The sequence below is a fragment of the Epinephelus fuscoguttatus genome, linkage group LG18 (genome assembly GCF_011397635.1).
Source record: "Epinephelus fuscoguttatus linkage group LG18, E.fuscoguttatus.final_Chr_v1".
In the NCBI taxonomy this organism is placed as follows: Eukaryota; Metazoa; Chordata; class Actinopteri; order Perciformes; family Serranidae; genus Epinephelus; species Epinephelus fuscoguttatus.
In genome coordinates this window covers 8713043-8740892 of record NC_064769.1, presented here as the reverse complement: position 1 = coordinate 8740892, position 27850 = coordinate 8713043, and the positions used below count along the sequence as shown (strand labels likewise).

The 27850-nt window shown below is 38.5% G+C and overlaps 2 protein-coding genes and 2 pseudogenes across 3 annotated transcripts; all 4 read right to left on the bottom strand.

Moving 5' to 3' along the window:
• The window catches only part of LOC125906217 (class I histocompatibility antigen, F10 alpha chain-like), a 30258-nt pseudogene extending 26648 nt beyond the window's left edge, over window positions 1-3610 (bottom strand).
• Window positions 3611-3923: 313 nt separating this feature from the next.
• On the bottom strand, window positions 3924-15671 carry LOC125906370 (major histocompatibility complex class I-related gene protein-like). Its single transcript, XM_049604987.1, has 6 exons — window positions 15666-15671; window positions 13370-13646; window positions 13190-13300; window positions 7223-7501; window positions 6272-6562; window positions 3924-4039 (listed from the first exon to the last, which is right to left on the bottom strand). The coding sequence occupies exons 1-6, from the start codon at window positions 15669-15671 to the stop codon at window positions 3924-3926; spliced, it is 1080 nt and encodes a 359-aa protein (XP_049460944.1).
• A 455-nt stretch (window positions 15672-16126) lies between these two features.
• Window positions 16127-16873, bottom strand: LOC125906369 (major histocompatibility complex class I-related gene protein-like; annotated as a pseudogene).
• Window positions 16874-21420: 4547 nt separating this feature from the next.
• LOC125906216 (major histocompatibility complex class I-related gene protein-like) lies at window positions 21421-27462 on the bottom strand. Of its 2 annotated transcripts, XM_049604693.1 has the most exons (8): window positions 27295-27461; window positions 26840-27109; window positions 26041-26322; window positions 25133-25435; window positions 24953-25063; window positions 24541-24558; window positions 24311-24355; window positions 21421-21909 (listed from the first exon to the last, which is right to left on the bottom strand). In XM_049604693.1, the coding sequence occupies exons 1-8, from the start codon at window positions 27338-27340 to the stop codon at window positions 21899-21901; spliced, it is 1086 nt and encodes a 361-aa protein (XP_049460650.1). In that variant the 5' UTR covers window positions 27341-27461; the 3' UTR covers window positions 21421-21898. The 2 variants fall into 2 exon arrangements, with proteins under 2 accessions (XP_049460650.1, XP_049460651.1); XM_049604694.1 differs by lacking the exon at window positions 26041-26322 and having other exon boundaries at window positions 27295-27462.
• Window positions 27463-27850: the final 388 nt, after the last annotated feature.

Genomic DNA, 27850 nt, shown 5'->3' with positions numbered 1-27850 from the left:
CTGTCTGTCTCACGTTTTTCTACTCACTGACGTGGTCAATCTATGTGAAACTGCACATAGGCAGTGAGGATTGGCATAGGTAGAAGGTGACAGAGCTACCAATGGGTATGGACTAGTAAATAAGAACAACAAGTGCAAGTGCAGCAATCCCAAAATGCAATACCCTTATATGAGGATGCAGTGTCACAGGAGGTTAAAACTAGTAAATGTGTTTATTTCAACAAAGGGAAAGGACAAATGGATGATATGAAATGATACGTACAGTTTGCAGGCTTGAATCCTGAAATACAGATGGGAGATTAGTAAGAATTAAAAACATTTAAGATAAACAAAAATTGGAAATACCCCATTAATTTAACTGATTTCTGCTCCTATTTTAAAAGGTGAGAGAGTAATTCTCAATACATGAGCCAGTACTGTACTCTACAATACTGGTGTTCACAGTGAAGTACAAATGGCTCTTTGATGAGTAAAAATGTCTTTGTTCCTTGACATGATGGTTCCTTCTCCAGATGAGGAGTCCAGTGATGCAGAGTGTCAGCAGCAGCAGTCCTACAACAACTCCAATAACAGCACCAGCAGGAAACTGTGAGGGAGAAACTGGAGCCAAAACAGAACATTCACACTTTGTCTCTACTACTGGGTGGACCTGATGCTGAAGCCACTTACCCAGTTGTTTCTGATGATGACGATGATGATGATAGGAAAGAAGCTAAGCTAGTTATGGCCCTGTCTTTGCAAATGGCAACAAACATTTACCCACATTTTCCCTGATATATCATAACTAAATGATGAAGATATCATAATTGTATCCGGCAGTTGTGACAGAAGTACCCAGCTGCTTTGCTTAATTAAAATAGAAATAACACAGCGTAGACATACAAGATACTTTAAAAGTCATCATTTAATACTTAACTTAAGCACAAGTATAACCAGCAAAATGTACTTTCAGTATCAATAGTAAAATTCATCAGTGTACAGGTCTCTTTCAGATTTTTATATCTATTATTACTGAAAATTAACTTGTATAGTGGCATTTTTTGTTGTAGCCAGTCAAGCTGGAGCTAATTTTGACTATTACATGTCAGGCCCATGCACAACTGGACCCCAGGTGGTACTCAAGCAAGTGCTCATTTTTATGTTTTTTCTATTTCTATTTTCATATTATAGTTTTTTAATTTGGTCCATGGCATTGATACTCAATTAAAAGTGTGTTGTATGCTCTTTAACTTCACCTGTGGCAGTTACGCACAAATCAAACTCCCCGCAGAGCTGCATCGCTTCTCCCTGACCCGCGTCATGGACAGTCAGGCAAGGATAATGTTTGCTCTAAGCCTCAGCATTGTTTGTCACAGTTGTGAAATTAAACCATGATTAAAACATTTCAATACAGCCAGTCTAATTTAGGCAATAATACATCATTAAGAATAACAAGTATGCTAGCCTGGCGTAAAATCACACCATCTCTTGACACTTCCATCTATAACATTAAAGCCCTGACACACCAGACACGGTCAGCTGCTGGTCAGAGTTGGGCCATTGCCGAGCGTCAGACGCCCTTGTCGGTGCAGTATTTCCCACAGCGTTGCCCCTCATCTGCCCTATCGGCTCTTTTTTGGCCAAATTCAGCATGCTGAATTGGCGGCCGAGCCTGACAGCGAAAGAAAAACTCTGACTGGCAGTTCAACTCAGCGCAAGAGAAGAGAAACAAAGTGAGGAAAGTAAACAAAGAGCAAAAGTCCAGAGGGAGTGAGACCAAAACAAACTTTTCACATAAGATAAGATTATTTTTCTTTAGCCATGAGCTTTCTAGCAGAAACGTTTTGTGATGGTTTGTGTTACTGTTCACTGGCGCATGGTAAATATGCTCTGTTGTTCAGCATTGGATTGGATTGTTAATGTGCTAACTGGCTAAATAGCATCAAGACAGTCTTTAGCTCCTCTTTGAATGAGGATTACAGACTGCTGGTGTGGAGGTGCTGAACATATGTGCTGGTTGACCATCGTCTTTGCAATGTGTTGGAGTGCAACTTTTTTGGTCAAGACATGGCCACGTCAGGCAACATAGCAGGGGGTGTTCATTGCTGCTAGCTCTCTGAAGTCAGTTTGGTGTGTCTGGGCCTTTACATCCAAAACATTACATTTAATAAGATTATCATCAGATTTGTATGACACAATGTTCTATCTTATCTTAAAATACTTCATCTGTAAAGTAACAATACAATTTTTTTTTTTAAAAAAAGGAAAATAAAATATTTCTGGTGAAATGTTGTGGAGGGGAAGAATGAAGTAACATAGAATGAAAATGTTTAACTTAAGTAAAAGTTCCTCAGAATTGCAATATTTGAGTAAATGTACTTTCAGTTACCAACCACACAGGTCATTAACTCTCCAGAGGAACCGATGCAATAACAAGATTATTAACAAATTTACAAATTCTTATGGGTCAACATTAAAGACTTGACTAATGATATAAACCAGATAAGGTAAAACACTGATAAGTGTTCCAGATAGAGTCTGCAGAAGCAGCTGTATGGCATCCTCAGTTTTCTCCAGATGTTGTACTCCTGGAGGATTTTCCTCCACAGTTATGCTTCTGTCAGCTCTGACTGTCACTTCAATGATCTTCTTTGGTTCTTTGGTGTGTAAATAGATTCACACTTGAGCAGTTTGACTCATCCTGTGATGTTCTGACAGGTTCTGTAACTTCACATCTCATTGTTTGATTTTGATCAAATAAATAAAATAAATATATACATTTGAATAAATGCAAATTTGAATAAAATGCTTTTTAGAAAAGAAATAACACTTTAGATGCAACAGTAACTTTACTGGAGTCTTTATCTAATCTTCACTGGGAGCCTGTCGAGACAAATTAATAAATGGACAAGATGAATGACTGATTAGGTACTTACAGTTCATATGGGGCATTTTTAATGTTCATTGAAGGTAATTTATCTATTCCTGGAAAGGTTGGAAAGTAACTAAGGATATTAAATCAAGTACTTTACATAGGTGCAATTTTGAGGTAATTGTACTGTACTTGAGTATTTCTAATTCATGTCTCTTAATACTTCTATTCAAATACATGTAGTACTTTTACTTTGTTATAAATAACTTGACAGCTATAGTTAATTTCCAAATTAAAATTTTAAAAATGCAAAACTTGAGTCCAAAGTCTTCACCCAGATTTGTGTTGCAGAACTTGATTGAATACTTCTTCCACTATTGATTTCTGGTCTACAGACATTAAACGCGTATTTGCAGTACCATCTTTCAATTGTCAAGCTCCCTATAGTTATACCATGTACTATAATGTCTTTGTGAATATGAAAAGTCTACTGTGCACATTTCAAACAATGACATACTCACTTTGATCAGTTAGGTGACAAGTTTTTGTCCAGTGACGCTGAACAGTCTGAAGCTAGAAGCAGATAATTAAGTAAATTTACTTTGAAGTTATCAGTGATCACAGAGACAGGACAGGACATGAATGACTGATTACTAATATTTACAAGCAAATAATAGCAGACACATTCAAATCTGAATAATTAAACAAATGTATTCTATTTTTGATAAAGGAAAACTTACTGTTTGCAGGTCTGAATCCTGAAATACAGGTGAGAGATTTTCAGAAATTTTAAGGAAAATCCAGAATTTATGAAACAAACAAACACTTTTGTTCTGAAGAATTCCTCCATAAATTTCACAGATTTCTGCTTTGAATATAAATGTAGGAGAGCAGCTCTTAAACAGTATATACAGTACATCTGCCGAGCACCTTTACTGTGTTCTTTTGGCAGTAAACTTACTGAAAATTAGCCAGCTCACACTTTTATCCTTTCAGAGTAAAAGTAATGTTTTTGACATGTTATCCTTGAGTTGAACCCACATGTTAAATCAAACAGTGAGTGAAAATGGCTTCACTCACCATGATTGTTCCTTCTCCAGATGCAGAGTCCAGTGATGCAGAGTGTCAGCAGCAGCAGTCCTACAACAACTCCAATAACAGCACCAGCAGGAAACTGTGAGGGAGAAACTGGAACCACAACAGAACATTCACACTTTGTCTCTACTACTGGATGGAGATCTATATGTTTGTCTGTGTTGGGGGATGTTACAGAAACAAAGACCTATACTGTTAAATTAATAATATTATTAGGGAAAAGGTTAATTTATAAGGCAACTGAGTAGAGTCTTTAAACACCAGTTTATTTTGGATATTATATTATAAATATAATCAAGGTTTCTTAGATAGGTGGGAAAAGTTTATTGAAGCTGAGGGGTGGTGAGAAAAGATATGTGGTGAAACTTAAAACTGTGAATGGTCTCTACTCCTATCTCTTCAAGAATGCCTTTTTGTCTAATTTGTACTTGTTGCGGTTGAGCTAGTTTTGGAATATTGTTATGCCAATATGAAATGTTTACTGTACGGCCATTTGTCCATGTGTCGTGTGAGGTAAACTGTTTAGCTTTTGTCTGCTGTTTTTTTTTTTTTATCTGTTAGTTTGTTTCTGTTTCTGTTATGATGAAGTGTTGCTGTTTGTGTGTGTATTGGTTGTGTTGTATGTGATCACCACCCACTTATACTGAACTCCATTTCTAAATGCCAGAGATGACAAGAAATTACAAGAAAATGATAAATAATTAACATTAAAAATTACAAAAAAAGAAAAGGAAAAAATGAAAATAAAAACGACAAAAAGAGAGAAAAGGTCCCCACTGGGGGAAAAAAAGGGGAAAAAAAATCTATATGTTTAGTTTATGACTTTCATGAAGACAATGTTATCATAACTAATAGAAATAATGGAACGATGAGAAATAAGACACAAGTTGTAAACAGGATTATCCTGTTAGCCTAGGATTAATAATCATTAATATGATTTATATTGATGACCTGATAGCAAAATGCTTTGGGGCATATCCTCTGTAGTTATGATCCAGGGCCCTGTTTCAGAAAGTCTAACTCTGAACTTCGAGTTGATGAACGCTGAGATGGAAAACTCTGAGTTTTCAGTTCCACAACAGCTGATCAGAGTCAGGTCAGTCAAGTCAGAGTATATTCCTCTGAGTTAAGCTTATGTGCGGGAAAGAAACGAGCCATCCTCAGTGGAGCTCCAATACTATGATTCACCATGGCAACAGGTAAATAAAAGCACAGCCTCCATTTTAGTCCGGTGGATGTAGAGATATTAATGCATGCATATATGGTGTATCTTACTGCAGCCCACATTACATTTTAAATATATTTGTTCAGCTTTAATCTGAGAGGGACAAAACACAGGAGCCAGCAGCTGAAGATAAAAAATATAGTTTAAGATTTAAAAGAATATCTATCAAAAACAGAGATATGGTTTTAAGCTCTCAATCTGATCTAGTAACAATGTGGTCAGTCATTTGCTCTTGAAATGTCGTTTAGGTTCAAATACAATAGATTTTAAACTTAAGACATCTATTTGGATTTCTTGCTCAACAACATTCACTCAGTTTATTTCATCTACAGTTGTGATGGGAAAATTTAAATCCAGTCACTGAAATGCTGTTAAAACAAGTTCAGACTATACGCAGCCTTTTTTTTTAAAAAAAAGCTGACTTCCAAACTACAGTCTGCAGCTGCACCACCATCATGCTCACTCACAAAAATATAACTTCAAATATTCCAGGAATTATGTTCCATCAGTGCAACCAATCACATCACGAGTGATAGCGATAATTATTCATTGATCCGATGTGTCTAAAGCTTCATACAGATTTTTACAATTTACACTGAGTCGACACATTATGTGCAATAAACATTGAGGTGGAACTTCTCTAACAAGATGACAGCTGCACATAGAAGCCCTCACTTCATTTGGTCCTGAGTAACTACTATCCAACCAGGACTTCAATTCTGACACAAAATAAACTTCCACTAATTAATGAACTTGATACACACATTGATACGTTCTGAATCAATGAGGAAATGAAACAGCCCACCTGGCTCTGTCAACGGGAGACAGAAAGAAACTCAGGGTGTGTTGATGAAAGCCTGCCATCAAACAGGTTGGGGTCACAGAGTCAGTTACGAGTGTATCTGAGCCAGAGTTTAAGTTACTCTCTCTCTAAAATGGAAAACCAAGAGTTTGCCCTCATCTCAAGGTTAACAAACGCATGGTTTTCACTATACCCACTTTGTAAAACAGGGCCCTGGTCTAGCTTTAGAAAACCAAAACAAGGCAAACCAACAGGTGTGTTTTTTTCAGTTTCAATCAATGTCTGATTCCAGTCTTACCCCAGTTGGTCCTGATCACTGCTTTGTCCAGTTTGGTGATGATGTCATCCTTCACACCAGAGAGATGAAACACACAGTCGTACCTCCTCCAGTCTTCAGGTGGGACTGATGAAAGGTCCAGGTCAACACTCATCTGGAAGGATCCATCATGGTTGGGGAGGATCTCTCCGTGGTCCACGTCCTCATGAATCTCCTCTCCATCTTTCCTCCAGAACATCATGGCTCTGTCAGGGTAGAAACCTGTAGCGTGGCAGCTGACTGGAGAGGAGGGAGACTTCTGGAGGAGAGACACTGAGGAAGGTCTGCAGAGAGAGAGAGAAGAGGAGCGAGTGGTGCTTTGAGCTGATTTGACCAGTACGTAGATGTTTGGCAGTTGTAATACCATCTTAGTTCTGTGTGTTAGCATGCTAATATTTGCTGGTACAGCGGAGGCTGAACTGAATGTCATTAGTTTTGCACATATTTGGTCATAAACCATGAATGTGTGCAACAAATTTCATAGCAATCCATCCAATAGTTTGATACAGTATTTCAGTCTGGACCAAAAATGTCAACCTGGTGACACTAGAGGAAAAGGCAGAGGATCACCAAAGGCAGTAGAGTTCATCCTCTGGGTAACTTGATTATTTGTACAAAATTGTAAAGAAATCCAAACAGTCTAATAAAGCAAAGGGCCAGCTGACTGACTGACACCCAGTCACTGCACTTAAACTCACTTAACTCATGCTAACTGAGCACTCGCTGGGTGTCAGTCTTAGCTTTGGCAGAAGATAACATTAGAGCACCCCGATTGTCAGTCTCTACTGACTGGTGAGAACTAAATCAAATCTTGATGCCACAGGCATAAATAAAAAAGTAATGTCAGAATGACTGGAGTGATATTACACAGTCTGAGCAGGATGTTTGAACTTTGTTGTGTCCATGAAACAGCCTCAGATCATGTGATCCCACCTGTTCTCATCAGAGCGCTCTTCCCATAGTCCACATACATCTTCAGCCACTCAGGACAAATCTGAGCGAGGTAATTCTGATTGTATTTTGTTCTAGATTTCTCAGCATCCCATCTCAGTTTGGTGATGACAGCCTGTGGTTTTGGAGCGATCCATGTCAGTGTCTTCAGGTCAAATGCAAGGAAGTCTTCTCCATCATAACCGTAATGCATAAAACCTATAACCTCTCCAGTCTCATCGTCCCACTCACAGCCACTCATCCTCTGGAAAATGTGGGCACCTAAGAGACAGACACAGAAATGGAGCCTCTATAACAAATGATGTGCAAAGATTTATTTATTTTTTAAGACTTATTTTTACTGCCAGGTCTTTTTCTCTGTTTCATTTTCCACTGATAGTACCCCATCAGTGATTCTCAGCTGACTGCCATGGCCGCACCTCTTAAAACTGCTGTGACATTATCTTCAGCACGACACTTGCTGGATCCTTTCATCAGCAACAATGTCTGTGTTTTGTTAAGTGCATGTTGTGGTGTACCTCATTGTTTCACAGGCTGTCATTCTTAAAATCTGGGTTGCGCTAATAAAAACATTTCAGTCTCTATTCACTGTAGTGTGGCTATTAAAAAATGCCTGGTTTGTGCAGGACGTCCCTTGTCACACAGCTGACAATTCTAGTGACAATTCCCTCTGACCAATCAGAGACCTGCAGTATTTAAACTCAACCTTCTAGTATCAGATCAGCTCGCTTGTAACCTTGACCAAGGGTGGTAATACCAGAAGTTCTATGACAAAACTGATAATGGAACATAAAAAAAAGAAAAAGACAAAAAAGAAAAGCGGGCGGGCAGCACAAGGTCAATGAAACCAGCCAGTCACGTAGCTAAATAACACTGTTGACATTGCTGAATAATACTGTTGGCAGAGCTGACTAACACAGTTGATGGATGAAAGACTGTAGGTAAGGGTGTAACAGTACACAGACGTTACAGTTCGATTTAGTACAGCAGGAAAAACTCCCCCTAAATGCAGAAATATATGTAACATTTCATTTATTTTGAAAAGTGTAAACACTCAACAGTAGCTGATAGGCCAGGTCTTACTGTAAGAGTTAAGGCACTCAAATACTAACATTTTGACAATAAGAAAAAATGAATAACATAATTAACACAAATGTAATGTAAATAAATGTAAATGCAAATAATGCTCCATCATAAGACTCTGACCTGTTAACTGCTGAACTGCAGCTTGTAGTTGGCCTTAATGCAGGGGAGGTAGACAGACTGAAATGCACACGCAAAGCACAGTGTTGCAAGGTTCAAGCACTGTGACCATATGCTTTAATTCAGTATTTTCTACCTCGTACAGTATATGGGAGTGTGGTTGCTTACCCACACTGATAAACACTATAGTATTAGTCAGTACAGTCCATATCTGCAGTGGGAGGCTGCCTGAACGCTGTGGGGAAAAGGAACGAGGACTTCCAGCCTGTTTTGGTCTTGTTCCACTAGTTGACACATTCTGGTGATGGCGTCATATATAAAATGTTTGAAACATTTTCACAGATATACTCAACTTCTACAGCTGATAGACAGCAACTAGTGCACTGCTAAAACTTTCCAGGTAAGAATTGACAGAATTAATAAAAATAGTAAACGGTTCAAGATAATTACACATTACACCCCTGATGGAAGAGGAGGGACTACTCTTTGTGTGTGTGTGTGTGTGTGTGTGTGTGTGTGTGTGTGTGTGTGTGTGTGTGCCTGTGCTTGCAATTCAAAATGGAGACTATGTTTGCATCTTTGCAATAAATAAAACATTTCATCAGTAAAAAGAGAACATACCTTCAGTTTGGTTAAAACGTTGCATCAAGGTGTCCATAGTGTCCTTGAATGTGTGCTGGTTACCCAAACAGCTGCCAACGTACCAGTCAAAGTGCTTAGGTTTCTCTTTGAAAATTCTTTTCAACCAGTCCGTTTTGGCTTCTGGGGTTGGTCTGTTGCTGTCACAATAACCCATCGGAACCGTCACAACCATTGCCACACCGAAAAACTGTGGGACACGATTGATTCCGTAAGTAGAGGTGAGCACATACTTCAGGAGTGTTTCACTGTAGGATAAAAACATTTTTGGGTTAGGCTTCTTTATGTTTATACTCCCTTTGTCCTTTAAGCTTCGACTTTGGTCTGAACAAACCTCTTAGAAAAATATCTGTCTTTAGCTGCTGGATGCTCCCCTTTCTTCAACCAGCTACTTGTCCTTAGTCCATTTGCGGTTTGATGCTGTGCAGGCAGCATGCAGTGTCAGGTATAAAAAATGAACTACATTTTTTTTATTGTGTGTTATGTGTGAAATAAATGCTATTCTAAATTGAAAACAATAACCTGCTGCATGAAATACAAGTGATGTTAGCCTCCTGGAGAATATTTATGTCAAGATTAAACTAAAATCTGACATTGTTTACCACTGACTAAACAGTACAGGACTATGCACAGCCTATTTGTGTTTTGACCAAAGTCAGTTCAACTGCTGATGTTCATTTAAATGATCATGTGGATGGAAATGGAAACAGTGCAGAGTGCATTTGCCTTTACACCAAATAACACAAAAATCTATTACATCTACATTTAAATATTTAAATTTAAGTTTTCCAGCTTCAGTCATAATGAAAAAAAATAAAATATCCGTTTAACATTTATTTTATTTGGGAAATAATATATGAAAATAGCCTACTGTACATACTGAATAATGCAATCAAACTCTTCGTACGTGTGCATCCGCGTGTACGCGTATAAAGAGAAACAGTTATAGGGAACAAGTGCACACAAACAACACAGCATTTAAGTCGTCCAACAACAAAAAATGTCTCTAAAACCAAACGTACGCCTTTGGAAAATAACTTTTCAGTGACACGAGCTCCCCAAGAGCGACATATAAAGTAGTGTGACTGAAGTTGTTTCAGTTTCTTTTTAAACCCCCGAACTTACCAGTCAACAAACTTTTTTATTTATTTATTTATTTTGAAAGTGTTTAAAAGAAAGATACAACATGCATCTTACCTGGAAATGCAAAGTGGGTTAAGAGAGACAACAGCAGCATCGAGGTCTTCATGTTTTGGTCACAAGCTCCCTTTCGCCTCTTGACAGCAGGTCATGTGAAGGCAGGGCGCGCTCAGTCAAATCGCTGTGCACTGTTTCACTGGTTTCCGGATTTTATTACATTTTCTGTGAAACGCTGGGCATTTCCCAACCACCCTCTACACTCTCTCTACTCACTTTTATTTTAACATACAGTCTATGCTGTCACTGCGTTTGCGCGTTCACGCCTCATTGCACACTAAGTGCCACCCCAAACCAACTTGTGAGGAGGTGAACTGTAAAACTCTCTGACAGCCTGCACTGATGCTTTCCGCACAAATAAAGTTCATACAGATAGATAGATAGATAGATAGATAGATAGATATTCATTTATTTTGTTGATAAAAACACAATATACACAATGAAGGTAAACAACAGCAGGACATACAGGTTAAATATAAGTGCTACAAATACATATGAAGTTTTATTTTTCTCCACAGTTACTTAAAGTTACAACAGTTCCTCTTTCTGCCACAGAGATGGAAGTTTGTCTCAAAGCTTACCACTGTGTTTATCCCCTTCACCATGATGAAGAAAGTGCTTCATTCAGCTGTGGAGGTGACTACAAATGGAGTTACACTCCACTGCAGAGTGGGAGTGGATAGGGTCCAGTTTTGGAAAGGTCTGATGTGCAGCTGGCTTTTAGATAGATCTTCTTTCATTTGGTGGATCTGTCAGAGGTGTTAACCAATCAGCTGCAACATGTGTACAAATAAATGTCTGGCAGATCTTTACTGATTGTATACATTTTGTTTATATTTCACACTTGCTTTGGCCGTGTAAACATATGCTTCCCATGTCAATAAAGCCCTTTAAATTTAATTGAACTGGATCAACCCCCATTGTATTAGAAGGCATGTGCTTGCATAACAGGGTGTTTTGCCATGTTTTTGTTGTTGTTGTTGTTGTTGTTGTTGTTGTTGTTGAAAGCATAGCTGCCTTCAGCCACAACAAAATATAACTAAACTTTTATTGCAACTTGAAAGAGCAACCTTTTAACCTCTAAAAAATAACACTAAAAGGCAGCAAAATGTAGCTAGACAATATTCTGTTCACCAAACAAACAAACAAAAACATTTTTCAATTGCCATCTGAACTGATGCACAGAGACCATGTCATCAGCCTCTGGAAGCTGTGACTAAACTTTTATATGTTTTGTAGCTCACCAGTGTAACAGTGAGATCAGTTAACAACTAAGTAAATTATAAACTGACATGCATGTACTAAAGACAGTTACTGTGTATTGTCTTGTTCCAAAACACATGTAACATGTTTGAATTTGTTCGTAAGTTTTCTAAAACAGAATATAACATATAGAGACAAAAGCCTACTGAAGTGAAAACAGGTCCAGTAACTTAAAAGTAGGAGTTTATATGTCTGAAAACCCAAGGAGTCCTACTGGGAACATGGTTTTCTCTTAATGTCTGTGGTCTCTGCTGGCTGCAGCAGTAATCATTCTCCACCAAAGCTCTGCAGAAACAGCTGGACAGCAGCATCTGCAATGCTTCTGTCACTTCTCACACAGTCAGTCAGTCAGTCTTCACTGTTTACACTGAACACCAGACACATGTCAATCTGATCTTGAATTCACACTTGACCAGTTTTATGCATCCTTTGACTTTCTAACTGGCCCTATGACCTAAACATCTCAATATTCAGTAAAATAAGTTTTGTTCATGTATGTTTATGATGCAAAACATAATCAAATATTTGTACCACAGTAAATTTGTTGGACTTATGTGTCCTCTTCTTATCTTCACTGGATAGCTGTAAAGAGAGATACAACAGGACCTGGACTTAGTTTTTAAATTGTACAGTATTTGCTTTCATATTATGCAGTAGGCTATGTTTTGTCCAAAATGCAGAATTTTCAATCAATATTATGGTAAAATCTTTGTTCCAGTTGTTTAGTCAGTAATATAATTAATATCAGCTGCTTGTGAATATTTTTATGCACGCTTAAAGGATTCACAGGTTTACCTAGGAGAGTATTAAAGTATTTTGGGGGTGGGGGTGGGGGGGTATGCAGTCATACCCAACAGCATTGCAATCTGTTGATGAGTTGCTTTGTGTACGTCTCCATGACAGTGGACAGACTGGACTGTAAACAGGCAAGAGGCTGTGTGTCACAAACTGCAGTAAAAACCCCAATGGGGACACATATTCTCAATGTGCTGTATGCATGCCAAAAAATGCTATTAAAACCTATTAATACTTATATATTCCACATGTCTTAATTGGAAAATGCTTAATTCAGAAAAAGGCCTACCGTAATTAGGAAAATCCAAACAAAATATGCTGTTTATGTGACCCGGATCAAATTCAGAATATTGTCATAGAATAGAATTGTGGAATATTGGTGTGCATGTAAATGTACCCAGTGTTTGCACAGAGTATCGACATGCCGAAGTACTCGCTGTGATCAATCAAGAGCTGCATCTTTGACCAAAGTGGTTTGAGAGGAAGAAGAGTCTAAAGCTAAACAAGAAATGTATCAGTAGTTGAATTTAAAACTATTAACTGTTTTTATTTCGACAAAGAGAGAGGGAAAGGCAGATAATCAGGCATAATACTTAAAACCTGAAATACACATGATCACATCAATAAACATTTAAGATCAGAAATCATTTAGATTAACAGGTATATCACATTTAAAGATATGAGAGTAACTTTCAGGACATGAGCCAAATGCCAGTACTGTATTCTGTCAAAGTACTGAATATCAGCCATGTCACACTTTTATTTCTTTTAGATCTTTTTCCCCTGAAATATTATCTTGTAGTCTGCAGTAAAGTGAAATGGCTTTCTGGTGAGTAAAAACATCTTTCTTACCATGATGGTTCCTTCTCCAGCTGAAGAGTCCAGTGATGCAGAGTGTCAGCAGCTGCAGCAGTCCTACAACAACTCCAATAACAGCACCAGCAGGAAACTGTGAGGGAGAAACTGGAACCACAACAGAACATTCACACTTTGTCTCTACTACTGGATGGACCTGATATTGAAACCACTTACCCAAGTTGGTCCTGATCACTGCTTTGTCCAGTTTGGTGATGATGTCGTCCTTCACACCAAAGAGATGAAACACACAGTCGTACCTCCTCCAGTCTTCAGGTGGGACTGATGAAAGGTTCAGGTCAACACTCATCTGGAAGGATCCATCATGGTTGGGGAGGATCTCTCCGATGTCCACGTCCTCATGAATCTCCTCTCCATCTTTCCTCCAGAACATCATGGCTCTGTCAGGGTAGAAACCTGTAGCGTGGCAGCTGACTGGAGAGGAGGGAGACTTCTGGAGGAGAGACACTGAGGGAGAGGAATACAGACAATAGAAGGAGAGGAGCGAGACGAAAAAAGGGTGTAGAGAAAGATGAGAAACAGCAAATGTTAAAGAAAAGAAAACAAGGGAAAATAAATAAACAGAAATTAAATCTGGAGAAATCAACATAAGACATACAGAAAAAGAAGAGAGAGCGAAAGACATGATTGTTAGTTGAAAAACATCACAATTGTGAGCGCAGTGAGTCTCAGTGCTGATTCATGTCAATAGTAGTGGTAGAGAATTGTTGGAGACCATCATTAAACTGAGCAACATAAGTAACAATTGTAGCTGCTGTGCAGCAGTAGGTCAGGGCTGGGCATTTTGGGGAGGAAGAAGAAGAAAAAAGGGTCCATCAGCACAACTTTCCAGAAAATAAATCAAACCAGGAACACTCTTGCTGTGAGGCGACAGTGCTAACCACTACACCACCGTGCTGCCTCATTTAGTACGGTGAGGTCAAATTAACAAAAAAAAAAAAAAATCTCATTACAACAAAGCAGTTAGTTATGGGGTCTAACATCATCACAGAATAAAATTGGTCACATTGGATCCACAAGAGTCTCAGCCTTCCAGTAATGTCCAATCTATGCAATCCCAAGACTGTAGGGACCCCAGAAAAGTGCAGAAAAAGTGAAATATATGTGGGTGAGAATAATACATGTGCATTGCATGTAAAGAACTGCATGGTTTCTGCCCAAATCTGTATGAGATTACCATAATTCAGGACTTGAACTGACAAATCTGACACCAATGGCTAATTCTGGCCTAGGTGGGCTAACAGTGCTGGGAAACTCCTATGAATAAACAGTGTGTAAAGCCTAGTAGCTAAGCTAAACATACCTATGGATAAGTGCTCAGTAGGGGAGGAAGAAGAATAAAAACAAAAGAAGTAAGAGGATAATAAGGAAGAGGAAAAGGAAGAAGAGGAGGAAGACAAATAACAAATCCATGGGGATCCATCAGTAGAACTCTCCGGGCCAAAAATATTACTATCCTCGAAATATCTTTAAAATCACATGTTTCTAACCCACATAGCACAATGTCTGAGAAGGCAAAAGCATGTTTAATCTGCACCACCTGGGATTCACAGCTTTTAGGCATTAAAGACAAGTTGTTATCAAGTTAAGCTACTTCACCAGTGTAGAATTTAGATGTGGCTTCGCACCATGATACAGCCAAACACCAGGCTGCAGCATAACAGCTGTACATGTATTTACAGGCAGACTTTAAACTAGTGTCAAAAATTAAGTTATTGTGTGAAAATTCTGAGAATTGGCATACTTCATTTACCCAGACAGCAAAATATCGCCAATGTATTTAATGAACATTGGAGCTTTATTTAGTAAGAATTTACACTAGCTGTTTACAGTACTGTTTACAGTGACACATTTGGATGCACTGTGGGCTCAGTTTTTGATCATTCGAAAATTTGTGTAATATTTTTGTGTAGGACAGTCTGAATTTGCATGGGAAGCATGTTTGGCGTACACTGAGCCAAAAGTGTGGGAGGAAATAAGTTTAATTAGCTTTACAGTTGTTAAAAAACAAAAACAAAAAAAACAGAGTGATGGACTTCATAATTTGCACTAGGTTGGAGTTTACAAAAGTGTACTCACAACTGGGCCTACAGTTTAGTATAAGTTGCAAAGCTGTAGGCCATACAGGTGATTTGGTATGACTTTTCAGAGTTTTGAACTTAAAACAGTTGCTGTAGTGTCACTATCAAAACTATTGACCCCATTTCCCATTGAGAAAGTTTAGCATGGGACCTATGTGTCATGTTTGGTTTATTTTCATGCATGGGAAGCTAGATATGTTTGGAAGGAGAAGGAGAAGGAGGAGAATATTATCAAATTCAAGAGGGACCAGCAGCAGAGCTGCCCGGCCCCTAACAAGACCAAGCCATGCCAGCAGCTCTTTGAGGTTGTCCTGAGGTAGAGTGATGTTTTGAGCTATAAGCTGATCTCAGTATGTTAACAACAGTAATACCGGCATGTTGATGTTTTACGGATATAATAACATCTCAATTCTGCATGTTAGCATTCTAATATGTTAATTAGCACTAAACCTATAGTACAGCTGAGGCTGATGTCAGTGTCATTGGTTGTGCAGGTATTTTTTCAGGCCATAAACCAAAGTATTGGATAACCAGATATTTTGATCTGATAATGGCTTTAGATTAAATTTTTTATGATTCATTCTTGGGGGAACCATGAATCTGTGCAACAAATTTCATAGCAATGCATCCAGTCTACCAAGGTAAAGGACCCACCAACTGACTGACTGACTGACAGCCTGTCATTGCAGTTAAACTCTTGCTAAATGTGCAGTGGCTGTCACGGTCTCTACTGACTGGTGAGTGCTACATATATCTAACCTCCACAGAAAACAGTCAAGAAGAAGGTAATACCAGACTGATTGGATTGTTGTGTCCATGAAACTACATCAGGTCATGTGATCCTACCTGTTCTCAGCAGAAAGCTCTTGCCAAAGGCCACATACGCCTTCAGGAACTCAGGTAACATCTGACTCAGGATCATCTCATTGTATTTTATTCTAGCTTTGTCAGCACCCCATCTCAGTTTGGTGATGACAGCCTGTGGTTTCGGAGCAACCCATGTCAATGTCCTCAGGTCGAATGATAGGAAGTCTTCTCCATTATAACCATACTGATTAAAACCATTAACCTCTCCAGTCCCATCGTCCCACTCACAGCCAAACATCTGCTGTAAAATATGGATGCCTGAGAGACAGAGACTGTAATTAACAATGATGTACAGATGATAATATCTCCACTGGAAAGATGATCTTAAACATATTGAGTGATGCACTGCTATTCTTTCATGTCTTCTGATGTGCTCATGATTCAAGAGCAAATAATCAGTGCACTTTTCTTTATATGAGAGATCCTCCACTTTGGTTGAAGCGTTGCTTCAAACTATTAATTGTAGCTTTCAAGAAGTTTGGCTTAATCTCAAAACGCTCATGAGTTAACCACTCAAAGTGCTGAGGATGGGTTTCATTAATCTTCTTTCCCCATTCCTGTTTTGGTTCTACTTTCATGATGTTGGTGTCGCAGTAAGCCACCAGAAATTCAGCACCCACAAACTCTGGGAAGTTTGGGACTCCAGAGGATCCAGTAAAGAAAAACTGCAGGAGTGTTTCACTGCAGAACAAATGAGGTTTATACATTCAGTATAATATGTATATTTATATTAATTTATTTCAAATACACACACTACCACACTTATTATGAATTCAGTTTGATTTTGGTGAAACATATTGTCTAAATCTTGCCTTCTTTGTGGGTCTGGCTGTAAGACTTCACATAACATGCAATGTTGTCTTTTGTTTTTTAAAGATATGTTTTTGGGCATTTGCCTTTAATGGACAGGACAGGTAAGCTTGAAAGGGGAAGAGAGAGAGAAGAGGGGATGACATGCAGCAAAGGGCCACAGGCTGGACTTGAACCCAGGCCGCTGCGGCAACAGCCTTGTATATGGGTCACCTGCTCTACCCACTGAGCTACCAACGCCCCGACATGCAATGTTGTCTTGAGCTAGGCAGTACATGTGTTAATGTGGAAAGGCAACTGGCAAAATAATGTTGCAATGTAGAGACCAATGTTTACAGTTTTGCTATAAGTGTGTTAAATCGCAACTTATTGTAAAGCACTGAGTTGTGTTAACAGTTTTGCAAAAAATGTGTTACAAAATTACAAACTGCATGTAAAGCAGAGAAAGGGCATTCAGTTTGGCACACTTTGTAAATACACTGGCGACAAATGTTCATGGTTTCAGAGACAGTGCTTCATAAATCACTGTTAGTGTTTAACCATTTAGAAAAAACTGTACAAAGTGATCTTACCTGATGAAGAGAAGCAACAAAAGTAACTTCTTCATCTTGTTTTAAGATGTTTGAGTAAAGCACCGAGCTGATTCAGCTGTTTGTCTTCTGTCAGATGTATGTCTTCTGAGAGGGAGGTGGGAGTGTTTCTGTTTTGATCAGAGGTGGGCAGATGATTCAGAAGTTGAGAAACTTGTTTCACTCCTTGACTTAAGTCTTGCAGGGCTGCTGTGAGTTTTGCATTCACCAGATGTCACTGTGCTGCTGTGTCTGAAGCCCTGAAGCTTCATAAGGCTTCATCTGCCCAACAATAGCACTGACTCTACTAAATTAGGGACTGTACAAAATGTATTGAGGTGGGGAGGGGCTGTCCAGCATTAGTAATATTTTTTTTTGAACCCCCTTTGAAAAAAAAAATTCAATACCCTCCCCTATTTCTTAAAACATTATATTTATAACAAACATGACAAAATGGTGAAAGTACAGCCTCTGAACTTTTCAATAAAGAGCTGTTAATTAAATAGTTACTAAAGCTTTGTGGCTACTGATGGACTTGTGCAACACAATATTTTAACCCCACCACAGATTCAATAAACAAATAAATAAATAAATAAATAAACATGAAAAACATCAGGTGATCATAATTAAATGTATTAGATGATGTTACATGGCTACATGTGATGGAGACATTTCATGCAGCTGTTACAAAGAGCAAATTAAGCACATATTAATACAGTTTTTAATACATTAAAATCCGGTTCTCTCTGGTGTGCAGTAGCGAGAGAGAACCTTGAACAGGATACATGTAGCCAGAGGTGGGCTTGGGTGCACCTACTGTATATACTACCTCAATTGGATATTATTGTTTTATGTGTGCTTGTACACATCATGTGTTGTAACCTCCACCCTAAATGACTGTGAATAAGCATGTTTTACCATGTGTTTCACTCTCAACATTCGATGTGACACTTTGTTTCCATCTACAAGCTCCTCAGAGGCAAAGTATCACAGGTTTGGAGATTTGCTCTAAAATGCTGAAAGCTTTTGTTAATATTGTCCTTGCATTGTTGAAACGTCTCTTTAGATTGGCTGTCAGGATAGACTGTCTGTATTTTAAAAGATAGGAGGTAAAGGGAATCAAGGCAAAACTAGACTTTCCAGAAATTATTGCATTTATTTTGTTATTTCAGCAATGGTAAAAACTCTGCAAGTCTTTGTGACAGCCCTACTTTGCTTGGATCCTTCTGTGCTACTCGCACTTTGGCAGCGATGAGGAAGAGAACAAGAACAGCTACTGCAGCAGTGATGGGGACAGTCATGTCACTGGGTTTCTCTGTTAAAAAATTAAGACCTGTTCAAATAAAGCAGGTCAGAAGTCCATCCATCCATGAACTAAGACTAACTTGGAGTTGAGTTAATACAGTATGCTCTATGATTTTTGAATTTTTTTCTTGTATCATTCTGTTGGATAAGTGATTGTCAGTTAGCTACACAGAATTGTATTGCTTCTTTAATCAGTACAGAGCAAAGGTACACCAAAGACCTGTTCCTATCATTAGTCTAATTAGTATCATTAGTGTCTACAGGTCACACCCTGTGATGGTATTCCTGAAATCTAAACTCACTTGAACACTGACAGCAATTCCCTTCTCACTTGCAACAAGATCTGATTACTAAATTACACATGGATCAAACAAAATACCTACTGAAATTGTTTTAAGGAGTTTTGCATTTTTTTTCAAGATGTCAATAAACATCCTAGGAATGTTACCTTTCACTCAGTGAAACAGTACAATAATGTGTTGCGGTGGTATCCAGCTCTACAGGAGCCTGTAGGCCGAATCAAAATGACAAAGGGTTTAAACTTAAGACTTTAAATGTCTTTGTAACAGAAGAGGAGCAAGAGAAGTAAACACATCTTGTTTTGAATGGACGTAGAGCTGGAGAGTGAAGTAGAGTCAGCTGATGTAAACTTTCCCTTCAGTCCAAACCTGTTTCCTAGGTTAATGTTTCATCTGGAGTGTGACGCATATTCTCAGGTGAACACACCTCACACTCCAGATGAAAGTAAGGAGGTAAGTGCTGTAAGTGCTAGAGTGAGTTCAAATTTCAGGAATACCATCATGAGGTGTGATCTGTCAGTGCTATCTATTAATAATTATCGGAAACTGGCCACATAATGCTCACTGCTCAAGACACAAAGACTAATGATGGGAAAAAGCTTTGGTGTACTTTTAGTCTTTCCTGATTTAAGAAAAAAGCATGCAAATCCACAACCTGAAAATCTCTTTGTCCCACAGCAAATCACTTCTTGAGGTCGTTCTCCACTGCATCTCCTGGGGTCCTAAACTTCCCACTTTTAATGTATTATTACAGACACTCACTTTTAAGATGAAAGCCAGAATCATAGATTATATTGTATTAACTCAGCTAAGTCAGTCTTAGTTCCCAGCAACTAACCCAATGAACAAAATGATGATGGATGGATGGATGGATGGATGGACATCTTACCTGCTTTATTTGAACAGGTCTTAATTTTTGTTCAGCAGAGAAGCCCAATGACATGGCCGTCCCCATCCCTGCTGCGGTGGCTGTTCTTGCTGTCGTCCTCATGGCTGCCACTGAATTCATTGTTGACAAAAGAAGTCATCTAAATTTGGATTTTCAGTTTACAAAAAGAATTTTGAGTGGTTACATTTTTACTTTAAAGCAATTTTAATTTTGTGTTGACTTTGGCATCCCCTGTTGAAAAAAATGGCAGCGTTTCCCGAAATGAAGACTACATCTCCCATGAGCACTACTGCCTCTTGCCATAAAGATCTTGATCTGGCATTTGTTTCGGAAGTGAATGAGAGAAAGATGCAACTTGTTTTTAACACTATTTATATTTTTAAACATAGCTGTTTGCAGGTAATGTTTCTATTTATAGCTATGTGCGATTAATAACTGTAATATGACAATGGTGAAATTAAATAACCTTTGTTTTAGTACCATTCATACACCTAGGTTACATTCAAGCCTACAACTTACAGATTTGATAATAGTAATTTTGTTAAAACATGTTCATAACTGTCTAGCAGGAAGAGGGCCAATTCAGGATCAGTTTTGAATCCTTTCATTTCCCACAGTTCTCTCCATCTGTTGAATGACTGACTGTGGTCTTTACGTTTCTTATCTCTTTGCTGATCCTGCCCCAGTAACAGCCATAACCACAAAATTTAACATCAAAAAGAAAATTCTCTAAAGAAAAATGTCCTTATTCCTTTTAACTGGCTAACAAACTTCTCACTATGAAGCTTTGCCAAGAAAATGTAAAATAGGGTCCTCTGGTCTGCGTGCCATAAATTATTTTGAAAAGAAAAAGACACTCTTCTCTCGGGTCCATGTCATTGGTTCGACATCCCATTAGTCCGACTGTCCGCGGTGCTGAACAGCTTGCAGCGGGTGTATGGTGCGCCGCGACCGGCTTGAGGCAGAGCAGGCTCACGGCTTATGTGTTTTTCACTTTCTTTTTCATTTTAACCCACACCATGATCTTTTCCTGACCCTAACCAAGTGGTTTTTGTGCCTAAACCTAACCAGACCTTAACCACAGGGCATCATGATGATTTCGGAACAGACTTCGGAACAATGAGTTTAATATGGTCGGAACAATGGGATGTCGAACCAATGGGGCAGTTCCCCTTCTCTCTGATGGTTAGGAAACAAGCATAAGTATTACACTGAGACTGTTTCGTAGGTCAAATGAAGCTTAATTCATTTCATGAGGCATGGTTAATGGTTTTAATCAGTACAGTTATGATGAAGAAGACTTCATGTCATTCTGATACAAAAGGACAACAAACGGACAAATAAAAAACTTTCCATCAGACTTTTATTAGTTCATGAAAGGTCACAGTGAATCATGTCTGTATTAACAAGAGGGATGCAAGACACACACACACACACACACACACAGAAAACACCAAAAACAATAGCGACACAAAATGTAACATTATCTGAGAGAATATAAAGATATATGTGTGTACACATATCCCAGCAGTTCTACATTGTACATACAGTTCAGTGATACGTGTGTTGGGTCTAAGACATTCTTTGATTAATATGCAAGCACTGAGAATTAGGAGAATACTAAGAGTTTACAGGTGGGGTTCACTGCACGGTCTTCATTAGTGTGTTTCAAGAGTGGAAGCATCAAACAGAAGTCCATGATGTGACAACTAAAGGGCTGGACTTCTTACTGATCACCATCAAAGACAGATAACGGCCTGGTCCCTAATGATATAAACCAGATAAGGCCCAAGACTAATAAATGTTTCAGAGAGAGTCTGCAGACACTTCACAGCCACAGTAACTTCATTGGAGTCCTCCCCTTTTCACTGGGAGTCTGTCAAGACAAATTTGTAAATGGACAAACTGAGTAACTGACTATGCATTTGAGACATTATTGATGTTCATTATAAAAAAAAGCAAAAAAAAAAAAAAATCAGTTTCTGGACTGTACTTAAGTGTAATTTTGAGTATTTTTTTTGCATTTGCGCTGGCAATAGCCAAAGCCAGAGGCATTTTTATATATATATTTACTTTATTATTTACTTACAAACAATTTTAAAAGCTCCTATAGAGGCTGTTATGCCAATGTTTATGAAGTCCAGATGTATATCGAAAGCAGCTTTGGTTAGGGCTAGTTAGAACCTCTATAATAGCATTCTTGGACTTGCCCAGACAAGACATGAATTTATACATCAGTTGTCTTAGTAAAGCTCCAAGAGTAGGAACACCACAGTTCACAAACAGCTGGCTTGCATTGTGCCACCTGGGGACACCAAGTAAAAGTCTCATGGCATCATTGAAGGCCACAGTGATCTTAAGCATGCTACTGTTGTTATATCGCCACCACAGATGTGCAGTATACATAGTAGTGCAGTAGGCCCTGAGCAGAGAACATTTAACACTGCGAGAGCACATACTAAATTTACACAGCAATAAGTTTGCTTGGCCATATAATTTGCAGCACTGTCTATACATGTCTCTATCATCATTCAGTTCATCAGATATGTAATGTCCAAGATATTTTGTTTCTTTATACACCTTAAGAATATTTCCACTCAAGCGAAAAACAGGGAAAATTAATCTCCTGTCCTCCTGCTCTTGACAGTCATAATGTTACTTTTCTTTGCATTAAATTTAATATCAAAATCTTTACCATACTGGGAACAAACGTGTAGTAATTGCTGCAAACCTGCAGTGTATGGGCTGAATACTACCAGGACATCAGCATACATGAGGTGACTGACTACAGAGTTTCCAACTAGACATCCAGTCTTACACCCATTTAACAATCTGGATAAATCATCCATGTATACATTAAATAAATAGGGAGACAGTATTCCGCCTTGACGCACTCCATTTTGAACATGAAAAGGAGTTGACACAACCTTGCCCTATTTGACACACACTGTTTGGTTTGCATACCAGAAGACTAGAATTCTAATAATATAAGAGGGGGCACCTCTACAAAGCCAAACAATGCCAGCCTACTCAGCAAAACTCTCTCAAGCACTTTAGATAGAATACTTGCCAGAGCAATTGGGCAATAGTTGTCCATACTATTTAACTTTGCAGCCTTGTCCTTTAGGACTGGGACTAATATTACATGTGTCAAGGAATCAGGTAAGACACCATGACGTAGGAGACCAGTGAAACATATAGCCAGCAGCGCAGAAAGCCTATGGCTGGCATATTTCATATGTTCTGCGGCGATGTCATCAAGGCCACAAGCCTTGTTACTGTCCAGCTTTGAGATAGCATAACCAATATCAGATGCACTGATCAATATATTTTCAGGATCTTCCACATGATCGATTTTTTTATTTTTAGGTTGTCCGTCAGTCTGTCTGTGGCCTCCGTCCCATTCACATGAACACAAATCTCAAGAATGCCTTGAGGGAATTGTTTTATCTCAACTAAAGGATGAAATAATTAGAATTTGGTGGTCAAAGGTCAAAGGTCAAGGTCAAGGTCACTGTGACCTCACAAAACCTTTTTTTGGCCATAAAGAATCCATAGTCCTCTGGCAAAATTTCACACAAATGTCTAAAATGAATAAAATGATTAAATGATGACGTGCAATATCCACAATGTCAACGGTCAGCTTCACTGTGACATCATGATTTTCAGCAAAACACTTTTCTGGCCATAATTCAACGTCATATCTCAGGAACAGAAGGGGAAACATTTAGTCAGATACAGAATTGGTGACACTAATCTAGGGTGTTCATCTTGAAACTGTGCTGATTGTATTGATTTGCTGCTGGGCTGAAAATATGTGTAAAGCATCCATGTTTTATAATTTGTATCTTCTCGACAGTAGCATCCTTATTTGAAGCATTGTCTGCTGTCATGGCTACATATGAGTCTGAGCAGACATGGATGTAAACTGTAGCTGCTTTTGACTTTATCCTGAGTATTTGGAGGCAATATTTCCCAATACTTCCCTGCATATAAAGCAACAAACATATAGCCCCACCTGTACTCATACATTACAGGGGAATTTTTTCTTAAGGAGGAGTAGCCTACTTTTATTTTTGATATTTTAAATACATTTTTCTGATAATACATCTGGACTACTTCTTAAGTAGGATTTTGAATGGAGGAGTATTTTCACATTGCTGTATTGGTATCATTACTGACCAGGAAAAATCTTTGTCATGTAGAATGTTTTGTGGGTTATGAAACTTGTACATTATGTCACGTGCACAGCATAGCTGAAACAATGATGTACTCACTGTCATCAGTTAGGGCTAAAGTGTTGTCCAACTGAGATGAAGAGTCTAAAGTTAGAAATAGAAAATTAAGTGAAATTTAACTTTAAAGTTTTTAGTAATCATATGTGAGACAGAACTGGACATCAGTGGTTGATTACAGTACAAATGATTACAAGCAAATGGTAGCAGACACACGAAATTCTTATCAATAAAACAGATCCATTTTTTTTTTCCTATAAAGGAATACTTACTGTTTGCAGGTCTGAATCCTGAAATACAGATGAAAGATTACAGTATTAAATGTTTAAAAAAAAATAAAACGATTTTATGAGAGGAAACAAAGAACACTTTTGCATGTTTTACAGAATTCCTCCAAAATTTCATAGATTTCTGCTTTGAATATAAAAGCAGGACTGCAGCTCTGATACAATATATAATGCAGTACATCTGTTGAGGACCTTGACTGTGTTCTGTTGTCAGCAAAACTACTGACCATCAGCCAGCTCACACTTCTATCCCTTCAGAGTAAAAATAACAAGGCTTGAAATACTTTTTCTGCATATGCACATGGTATTTTGAGCTGTTAAAATGTTATTTGACACTTTCCTCTTGAGTTAAACCCACATGTTGAATCAAACAGTGAGTGAACATGGCTTCACTCACCATGATGGTTCCTTCTCCAGAGGAAGAGTCCAGTGATGCAGAGTGCCAGCAGCAGCAGCAGTCCTACAACAACTCCAATAACAGGACCAGCAGGAAACTGTGAGGGAGAAACTGGAACCACAACAAAACATTCACACTTTGTCTCTACTACTGGATGGACCTGATATTGAAACCACTTACCCAAGTTGGTCCTGATCACTGCTTTGTCCAGTTTGGTGATGATGTCATCTTTCACACCAGAGAGATGAAACACACAGTCGTAGCTCCTCCAGTCTTCAGGTGGGACTGATGAAAGGTTCAGGTCAACACTCATCTGGAAGGATCCATCATGGTTGGGGAGGATCTCTCCGATGTCCACGTCCTCATGAATCTCCTCTCCATCTTTCCTCCAGAACATCATGGCTCTGTCAGGGTAGAAACCTGTAGCGTGGCAGCTGACTAGAGAGGAGGGAGACTTCTGGAGGAGAGACACTGAGGGAAGGTCTGCAGAGAGAGAGTCAGAGGAAGTACACTACAGCATGAAACTACAGATGGTATTGTTATGAACTCAAGCCACACTGGATAATTTATGAAGTAGCAACATGCTAGCAACTTCTCTCCCAGGTAAATGCAAAATCAACAGTCTTATGTATCTTATGAGCTGTAAAAATGTTATGACAGTGCTACATACCAATTCATTTGCTACACAACTTTCACATTGTCTGTATATCAGGCAGAGAGGGAAACTACATCACCACAGAAGAAACTCACTACAGTCAATTAGAAAGGTTCTGATATTTTTTATAGGTTACAGTATAGCAGTGAATCACAGTGTCATTGTTCAGTAGAACTATTTCAATTTTAAAACACTGAAACACTGGGAGCTTACCTCAGTCATGCCATCTGTGTACTGGCCATTGCAGCTTTGGTAAAAAGTAATGTATAACCAAAACTGTCAATCTCTAAATCAAATCTTAGTACCGCGGAAAACGACCAAAAAGAAAGTAATATCAGACTGATTGGAGTGATAACACAATGTCAGTTCAGTCTGAGCAGTCTATATCAACACTGTTGTGTCCATGAAACAACATCAGATCATGTGATCCTACCTGTTCTCAGCAGAACGCTGTTGCCATAGGATACATATACCTTCAGAAAAAATGGGCATATCTGAGTGACATAAATCCCATCCACATCTAAAACTACATATCTGGAGGCATCCCATGTAATTTTAGTGATGACAGCCTGTGGTTTCGCAGCAATCCATGTCAGTGTCTTCAGGTCGAATGACATTAAGTCTTCTCCATCATAACCATACTGATTAAAACCATTAACCTCTCCAGTCTCATCGTCCCACTCACAGCCTATCCTCTCCTGCAAGGTGTGAATACCTGAGAGACAGAGACTGTAATTAACACTGATGTACAGATGATATCTCCAGTGGAAAGATGACCTTTAACATATTGTGTGATGCACTGCTTTTCTCCCAGCCCTGTGGTTTGTACAGGGATCCAAGAGCAAATAGTCAGCACAGTTTTTCTTTGTGTAAAAGATGAAACCCAATTTCTGTAAAACAATTTAAAGGTTACAATGGTAACCTTTGTTCTATGAATTAATGGGTGATTGCCAGTGGCAGTCAACAAAGTGATTATGTCTTCTTGCATTCTGTGCACACATCAAACTCTTATTTCAGTAAAATACAGTACAGTAAAACAGTAACAGTAAAACCTGTTTGACACCTGCAGTTTCAGATACATTCCCAGCAAATGCCTGTAATGTGCACACATGAACACATGCACATGTTCGTAAAAGAAGCTATAAATAGCTCTGTTTTGCCAAATAACAAATCAGGATGCAGACCATTTTAGCCATAAGTGAAATACAACCTAAAGGAATGATGTAGCCTACCTCCAGTTTGGTTCAAGTCCTGCTTCAAACGGAAGATCGTAGTTTTAAACCCGTATGGCAGATTCACAAGACACATTTGAGTGTACTCCTCCATGTACTCAGGAAAATGTTGAAAGATTTTTTTCATCCAGTCCTGTTTCGGTTCTATTATCTTTTCATTGGTGTTGCAGTTTGCCACCAAAATGTCATCAACCACTGCAGTACCCACAAAGTCTGGGAAGTCTGGAACTCCAGAAGACGTAGTTAACAAGTACTCCAGGGAGTGTTTCACTACAGAACAAACAAGGTTCACACATTTAGTTTAAATATACACACATCATCATCAACACTTATGAATATGATGTATTCAGTATGATCCAGTCAGAACATACACTGCAGGTGTGTCCTGGAGCTGCCCAAGAACAAAATACAGAGCTGAGGGGAAAGTGAATGGAAGATTAAATTTGTGATCTTACCTGGAGATGAAACATGACAGAAGAGAAACAACAAAAGTAACTTCATCTTGTTTTTATAAAGACCTGTGGGTAAAGGACTGAGCTGCTTCAGCTGTTTAATTTTCTGTGTTTTTTCCTTGATTAGGAGGCGGGAATGTCCCTGTTCTGAAAAGAGATGAATGGATGGTACAAAAGTTGGTAAACTTGTTTTACTACCATGACGTTCACTGTTTCAGTACATTGTGGAGGAGCTTGTATAAAATGAAGAATATCATCCAAAGCTTCAAGTCACTTGTGCTTCACTTTGACAGTTTTGAAACTTTTGCAGTTAAACTTTGTGATCGGCACATTAGTGGGATAAGAGGAGAGGAGAATAACTGAAATATGGCAATCAATGTAAATCAGAGGAACTAAAAGTAATTTAGTTAATAGCTAATTGTTTAGTTAATTTAGTTTTGTTATTAATTGAATACTGATCTTAAAATCATAACCACGGATGACATTTCCCAAGGTTGGAACTTCAGCAAAAAGAAAAAAAAAAGTTGAGTCATTTCTAATCTCAGTTTTACTCCAGTTG

Excerpts from the sequence above, each read along its gene's own strand:
- LOC125906216 (XM_049604693.1), bottom strand. The coding sequence starts at position 27,340 with ATGAAGTTACTTTTGTTGTTTCTCTTCTGTCATGTTTCATCTCCAG. Across the intron at positions 27,110-27,294 it reads CTGTCATGTTTCATCTCCAG|TGAAACACTCCCTGGAGTAC; the intron begins GTAAGATCACAA and ends TTTGTTCTGTAG. Across the intron at positions 25,064-25,132 it reads AGTGATCAGGACCAACTTGG|TTTCTCCCTCACAGTTTCCT; the intron begins GTAAGTGGTTTC and ends TTGTGGTTCCAG.
- LOC125906370 (XM_049604987.1), bottom strand. Across the intron at positions 13,301-13,369 it reads AGTGATCAGGACCAACTTGG|TTTCTCCCTCACAGTTTCCT; the intron begins GTAAGTGGTTTC and ends TTGTGGTTCCAG. Across the intron at positions 7,502-13,189 it reads CTGGAGAAGGAACCATCATG|GTGCCCACATTTTCCAGAGG; the intron begins GTAAGAAAGATG and ends TCTGTCTCTTAG.